This window comes from Saccostrea echinata, unplaced genomic scaffold (assembly GCF_033153115.1).
Source record: "Saccostrea echinata isolate AGI-Se365-2 ecotype Australia unplaced genomic scaffold, CSIRO_AGI_Sech_v1 ptg000086l, whole genome shotgun sequence".
Taxonomy (NCBI): Eukaryota; Metazoa; Mollusca; class Bivalvia; order Ostreida; family Ostreidae; genus Saccostrea; species Saccostrea echinata.
Window position 1 is genome coordinate 2,221,902 of NW_026889835.1, and position 8,092 is coordinate 2,229,993.

General features: G+C 33.0%; 1 protein-coding gene across 1 annotated transcript; it reads right to left on the bottom strand.

Moving 5' to 3' along the window:
• Positions 1 to 238: 238 nt before the first annotated feature.
• On the bottom strand, positions 239 to 7,653 carry LOC133177077 (diencephalon/mesencephalon homeobox protein 1-A-like). Its single transcript, XM_061312169.1, has 6 exons — positions 7,563 to 7,653; positions 2,249 to 2,340; positions 2,011 to 2,112; positions 1,245 to 1,921; positions 825 to 907; positions 239 to 504 (listed from the first exon to the last, which is right to left on the bottom strand). Exons 1-6 carry the CDS (start codon positions 7,651 to 7,653, stop codon positions 329 to 331), a joined length of 1,221 nt encoding a protein of 406 aa, XP_061168153.1. The 3' UTR covers positions 239 to 328.
• Positions 7,654 to 8,092: the final 439 nt, after the last annotated feature.

Below are 8,092 nucleotides of genomic sequence, written 5' to 3' on the forward strand. Positions count from 1 at the left end.
TGGCGCATATCAAGACTACTGATTGGGTAAGTGACTGTTTTATATCCGAAGTATCCATCAGTGACAAGATATGGCAATTATCCTATAATTTCAATTTATAATTAGAATTTTTTAAAATTGAATCACCTAAAATATGAAACAAAGAAAAGCAATGAATTATGAGGTTTAATAAATAATAACAAAATTTACAATAATTTGTGAAATGTTAGTATGTATAGGAATAATTATAGCCAATTTATTATGTATATCACTTAAGAAGAATCCTTGAAATATTCATTAAAAAAAATTAAGATATTAGGGTAGGGATGTTAAGATTAGTATTCATATGTTACGGACATGTCCTAGAATTCAATTGTTCTTGTAGAGATGACGTAGAAGTAATGGACTCCGAGTGTTCACGTGCACGCCTGCGCAGTTCAGCAACACTAGATGTTCTCTGGTCAGAAGAAACAACCCTTGGAGGGCAACCAGGCCGAGAACAGCAACCACAAAACGGTAAACATCCTGCACAAATAGTATTAAATGTAACTATTGGTTAATTTGAAAAAAAATAAATGTGGTAATTTAAATAACATAAACAAAAGAGAAATAAAACGCATGTGCTGTTTAAGAAATGAAGGTTTTTAAAGAAAATATGCCATTTTAGTGAAAATGAAGAAACGTGGTAAATATTTTTACCATAAATTCCCAAGTCATTTAGCATTAACCAAAGTACCCTATACTATTTTGCCTTGGCAATTCAATTCTTGGTAGTTGCTGCTAATTTAATCAGAGTGTGTCAGTACAAACACGTCAAAAATAGAATATTCCTAGTAGTTCTTTACCTTTAAAAGCAGGATGTGGAACTGGAGGGAGGTAATGTCTTGGTGAATTAAGATAGTTCTCCAGATAATTCTTGTAGGCGGACCTTTTAAAAAAAACAACCATTTGTCCTTCAGTTCCACTTATGTCTATCTAAATAAAACTGTAGTTGGGCATCTGATCTTTCTTCCAATATTTGTCAACTTTAGTAAAGAAATGCCAAGTATCAATGAAGGGTCATTGGAGATTACCTTTTGGTATTTAGATTTAAAGCTGAATACATACTTTTTTTCAATTAATTGCTTAAAAGACAAGGGATGATATCTTTTCGCTTTCTATTACAAAACAAGACTACAAGGTAATACTAATTTGCTAAAAAATATTTAATAAGTAAAATCTTGATTGTCTTTTTTAAATCATTTGAGGGACTGTTTGACACTTACCCCTCCATAAATGGTAGCATTGATTGTCTGTTAACAACATTGTTGTTAAGAGCCAGAAGTGTCTGAACGAAAGAGGGTTGTATGAATTGTTGTTGTTTCTGTAATAGCATGCTGTCGTGTGATTGGCTGGCCATGCTCATCAAAAGTGATGATGAAGAACACATATTGTGCATTCCAGAAAATAAACTAGGTAAAGAACTAGGGATTCTGCTAGGTGTTTGGGTGTTATTTGGAGTAGGTATGACGTCATCACTGTCTTCCTCCTTGACATCACTTGCAACAATCACATTGTCACTATCAGCATCTTCTGATTTTTCTTTCATTCTTTGACCTTCCTCCTCATTTTTAGCTGAGTTGGATATTTCTAAATCTGATGACTCGTCTTCTTTTTGAGATGCTTGTTCGTCTGCTTTGTTACAACCTGGTTCTGGCGAGATCCCTTCATTCTCTCCTGAAATCACGTCCAGAAGTTTTGCAGCTTGAGAGTCACTCTCCGAGGTCAGCTCGGTGCTTGTAACGGTCTCAACTTCCAATTCATCCTCAAGTTTTGTTTCTTCACCTTCCGACAACAATTCACCCTCAGCGACATCATTTTGGCTAGATGTCCCCGATTTAGACTGCTGTGTTGTAAACCTCTCGCTCTTTCGCCATTTTGCTCTACGATTTTGAAACCACACCTAAAAAAATATGTAATTATTTTGAATTAGTGCATTTTTACATACACGAATTTTTTGAAGTGATTTTAATGCATGATTGAGCTATATACCTGAACACGAGCTTCTGTAAGATTAATCCTCATTGCCAGGTCTTCCCGCGTAAAAACGTCTGGATAATGAGTTTGTGCAAAGGCTTTTTCTAATTCCTCTAGCTGAAATCAATAAAAATTCAAAATAAAAATAATAGTTACTTTATTGTGAATTAAATTATAAAAAGAATTTATTATAAAAAAGATTATATTTTTATGGAAATAGGTAGGTCGTATACACATATTGTTTTTTATATACCTGCTGAAGAGTAAAGGTAGTTCTGTTTCTTCTCTGTTTCCTTCTTGCAAAATTGTCGTCTTGAAAATCGTTACCCAGGCCATATCCAGCATCTAAAATATACGGAGAAAATAAATTCTCCAGATCCATTTTCTTTGTTGAATATTGCAAATTCTAATACCCACGACCTCCAAGGTCGTGGGTATTAGATTGACAGTTTAAAAAATAATTCTACAATAAAATTTAAATATGTAAATGGAAAAGTTCATTTTAATGGTTTTTTCCCTTTAGATATAAGGTCAATTGTTGATTAAATAAAAAAAAAAAAGTACTATTCATATTGACAAAGAACAAAGCAGATAAATACTCTACATAGAGATTAGAGGAAGATACTTTAGGGTTTCATGTCAGCATATTTCCATGTCAAAATGTCAATGAATTTGTCATTAATATCATAACAACGGAAGAATCGTTACTAAACCATGCAAAATCCGATCAATAAGAGACGCCTAATTCAATTAAGATAGATCATGCATGGAAAATTACTACCGATTTTGAGCGGGTGCTAAGCGCATCTTCAATTGTCCAAATTTGTTCTAATTCCCAGTGATCTGGGCAATATTTGTAGTTCTAGAATGATGGACATTAGAAATGATTTGTTGACGGATCGACTATCACAACACAATAGTTTTATCGCCTGTCATAGTCTGATCATCATGCACAAAATCACATACTATTCCATTAAATGGAATTTCGTTTTATATAATAAACCTCTTTAGGGGTTTGACGTGTCTGATGATCTCGGCCTATAAGGTATAATGGCGCGGAATGGGCTTCCTTCTTGTGACACCCTATGCATCAATTTGTGTTAATGACAGGTACAGGTTTATTTAGATTTAATATTCAGAAAGCTTTAATAACATTTAGTCCCCATCATTACCTTAATTGTCTTCTATGAGGTATTAAATTTCAAAGGTAATCTAATTCAATATTGGCACGGCCAATCATTATACAAAGTGCTGTGGGGATACCATATTACTGGAAGTAAATATTATTAAAGCAGCATCTTATTTCCCCACTTGCGCGCTTTCGCGTGCCAAGAGGAATTAGTCTCACTTGGTCTTCATCGCTCGAGGCCACTAAGTTGGGAGAAATACACACTTAGTGATTATTTTTCTGATTGGATAAAGTAGAATCGTAAACGCCGTATTTTGGGGTAAAATCGTATAATAGATAAATGACATTAGCGTCGTGTACAAATCTCTAATTTAAGACATTATCGGACAGACAAAGTGAATTTTAGTTGACAGGTTTCTGACCGTAAGCAACCGCATACGCCAACCCGAGCCCATCGCAAATGCGGATCATTGATTTTACACCGAAAATTTAATAAATAAGAAAGAAAAATACTAAAAGACATGCGGATAATGATTTTCTAAACTACATAGGAATCTTTTCCTTAGGGTGTGATAATTATCTAAACTTTCAGCATTGAAGGAATTCTCCGAAGAATTAGCAAGCTTAGTTTTTTTTTTGCGTTTCCTCAGTTTTCGTTATTTTCTTGGAGTGGTGAAAGCTAATATTTGTGAATTTTATTTCGAACAATTTAAGTGACTACCTGGTGATGAGAGTACATTGTTAAATTTCTATAGTAGCATATCTTATGTAATGCCATGCCTTTTCCTCCCAAAGGCAAATATGAGTAATTATTACTATACGTATTGCTAATATAAGCAGTTATCATTCACGGGTTTAAAGTGGAATTTCTAAGAATTGACAACAAATATTGGTATCTAAAACAAAGCATCAAATAATCTTTAAATATTCGAAGTCGAAGTACTACGTGACTTTTTGCATTAAATGCTCGATTGATCCACAATCTTACTCGCTATCTTACTTACACTTAACCCATGTCTTCTAATCTTATAATTCTACAACATCATGAAATCACGTCTTCACATTGCGACATGCAAATCTTATTTTGAATCATTTGTCGTCTGTTCTGTGGCAGAATGACACGAAATGATCTTCTGTTTTTGCTGCTGTGTACACTTGATTTGAAAAACGAGCAAAACTTTGTAACGTATACTGAAATATTTGAAATATTTTTTTTTTATATACGAGGGTTGTCCGGTAAAATCGTGGACAAGTCTAGCGTGAAAAGTAATCATCACTGCGTTCTAAAATTTTTATTACTCTTTAGTACATTTTTCATCAATATACATTGCAATTTTCACGTAGATATATGCTCAAAAAAACAAAATATGAGATTTTATGTTATGTGTGGTATTGCCTTACAGCGCACGAATGATAACGTCCAAGTGTCTAAACCAGCATCGTTTCCTCTTTGCTAAAAAATGTTGCATAAGCCCCACTTAAATTCTGGAGATTCACTAATGCACATACTTGAGTTTCCCTTTATTCCTCCATAAACAGTAGAGGAACCAATTTCGCAAGCACATGGGACCTTCTGAGGATTTATTAGTTAGGTATGGACAGTACTCTCACTATCATTCAACTAAATAGGCTATCTTCTATCGACGGTCTACAGTGACAGCGTCTTTTGCTATTGCCAGTAGCTGTTTGTCCGTATGTTTTGTTCTACCCGGGAACTCGATCAAAAAGCTTCCTCTAAGAAAACTCCCATTTCACTTGTATACTAAAGATCTAGTGCTATTTTATATTTTTTTCTTCAGTTGTTTTTAAAGACTCTTAGGGCGTCATTACTACATCTAAATCAAACTGAACTGCTCTCCGGTGCGCCGTAACGTCATCAAACGTCGGCATTTTTCGTGTGTTGTGATTACCACTTTCCCATTTCAAATGCTCAGGAGACTGCCACACATTAAGCATATGCCTTGAAATTTTCCAAAAGACGACATAATAGATAGTGGATTAAAAATAGGATAATTTTTAATCCAGCCTTATCTATTTAATACTTTTATTTCGAAATCAAACTCGTGTACTTTCTAATGAAACCCTCAGCTGGTTTTTTGATCGTGCGCCGTACGTTCGTACCCTGTGCCCATTCAAGCATAATAAAATCTTTATTTTTGTCTATTTTTTATCAAAAATAAAAAATGAAGATACACTTAAATATGATAAATAAACATTTGCCGAAAAGCTCAGCTGAGTGCGCCCATCATTTTTCAATTAAAACGCTTTATCCACGATTTTACCGGACAACACTCGTACATGTATCATAGCACTTTATTCACAGAACAGGAAACATATTCAATTTACATATTTGGCTGCATAGTTTGAATGTTTAGGAACCATCATCTTTTCTTAAATAGTTTGTCATTAAAAAGAAGTGTTATAAAACAAACAATGCAAACAAAACATTTTTTTTTTACTTCTGTATATCTTTTGAATCTTATCCAATACTGTTTTCATTTGAAGGCACAGATCTTCATTATCCCTTGAATGAAAATGTTTTAATTTCAAATGCATTTAATCACGTACTAAAGGTTTTTGCTGTTTTTTCACTTTGTTGAGTCAAACAACTTTACGAGTTTCGATGTTTGATAATGATACGGTCCGCAGTACGAACTAGTTTACCTATATTTTGACAATGGGGTTTATATTAAAAATATGGTTAGTTTGATTAAGTTGAATTACTTTCACGATCGAGAAAATTCCATTTCATTTTGACGCCTATATCGAAATATCAAATATCATATATTACAAGAGTATATTGTAAACAAAGTTTCTTGATAGCTGATATCGAGAGACCTCGAATGGCCGGATTAAACGCCCTTCCTTAAACAATCTGAACGACCACGCTTCTGTATTGCACAAAACTGGTTTAAATTCTATTCGTTACCAAATTTTTTCCGGTAAACTGTGTCCTATTCGGCTCATGTTCACGAATTCTTTTGGTCCTCGTTCGCAGAGATGCGAGGTCGCCAAACAGCATCTTAAATCAATTTATTTCCATTTTTCCAGTAAAAATTAAGGTTTTTAATTTTTTTATTATCATATTCATTAGAACATGATATAAAAAGAAATTCATGTGTGTGCCAAGTATTTTCCTCTGTCAATTATTGCTCACAAAATTACGAATCAAATCACTTCAACATTGCTTAAATGAAAGCAATGTTACTTTTACGCTTATCATAACTTTTTTAAAAAAATCTTTAGTATAGTACCAATTCTAAGGGGTTTTTTTCTCCGTTTTTCTTTGGGCCATAAAGACTCACAATTATGGCTCTAAAAGCATAATACAGACGATTGGATTTATCTTTACAGATAAAGTACTATGTTAAAAAATTATCATGGATCTATTCTTGTGAAAAAAAAATCTTAACGAAAATATTTGCTACCAACACTATATGTACATGTGTCCGCCACAACTTCTTCCTGGAACAGACAGAATACTTTTGTGGCTCGTGAGATACTAATTACTGATAGATCTAATGAATGTAGGAACTTATAAACCTTACCTCTCTACGTGTAACTTGCACACAAACGGACTAGGTATTGAATAGTCTTTTTAAAAATATTTCCATAAAAAAGTCTACGTGAATAAGTGGAGGGATTTTTAAACTTGGTTGTAGATTTAATACTTATACTAAATCCACATCCCAGATATAGGTTGCTTTAACCCTTACGATCTAAATGTTTTGCTTCTTGCTCCTTGGTGACTGGGATTATATAGGTCAGAACAGTCTAACTTATATTTCAAGCAATTTTTTTCTTGCAACACTATTTTTTAAATAATAAGTTCTATTCTACTTTTGAGAACTTTTATGAATATTTAAAACGTGGTTATTTTTAATGTTTACTTCTTTTATGTAAATCAGAGTTGTACTTTTTTGGAATTTATTTTTAAACTACTTTTTTGGAATTTATTGTTAACAACGGATTTTTAGTTTAGATTCATTTGAAAGTATTTAATATCTTCACTTGTGCATCGTATTATTGCGATTTTTTCTTTAATCCATCCGATCATTTTTCTGCTTAAATCAACACATTTTTTTAATAAAGATTGTTAAAAACCCATTTTCCTTTATTTTGTAGATCTACATAAAATGTATCTGTTAAAATGTTTATAGAACTTTTTTTTAAATGGGTTAAGCACTATTTCAGTGAAGGTATATCCTAGAAATTTAAACAAGAAAACAAATTAACAAGCATAAAAGAAAACAATAAAAAGCAAATAACCAACGAAAAAGATCTAAAATGTCCATCTTTAAAGAAATTTGTTCCAAACGACATGTACAGTATACCAACATTGGTAAAATTAAATGTGGATTTTAATTTTAACCAGTGAGTTTATTCACAGAAATTAAAAATTACCCAAGACTTATCTGAAACAAGTAACACAACTTACAAGGATGGTGATGGTGCTGATAGGACAAGTCTACACCAAACTGTCTGGCCGCAGCAGGATGGAGGGCCGGAGGACAATGGAAGCAAAACATCACTGGAAAAAAATCGGAACACAAAATTATCACAAAAACGGAAAACAAAATTATCACAAAACAGTAAGTACTATCTCTACAATATCTAAGTAGATTTATAGACGATGAAATAATTTTATGTTAAATGACCATGTGTACGAAGCTCCATCATATTGCAGAACGTCAGACACGAATCTTACCTTGTGTCTTCTTCTTTCACCGACTTAATGATATCATTCAGAGAGCTAATATCAAAAGTGATCCAAAACACCTAAGTCACTGCCTTATCCTTTACAAGTCGGCTTTGCAATGAAAGAAAAAGCCAATCTTGCTCTGTATAATAATTTGTGATATTGGAAATTTGGTCTCGTTTAGACTGAAAACCACTTCCAATAATTCAGTTTTCTGAATGTAATCCTCAATTAATCAAGAAAATTAGACTGCGAAGCCAAACCCACGT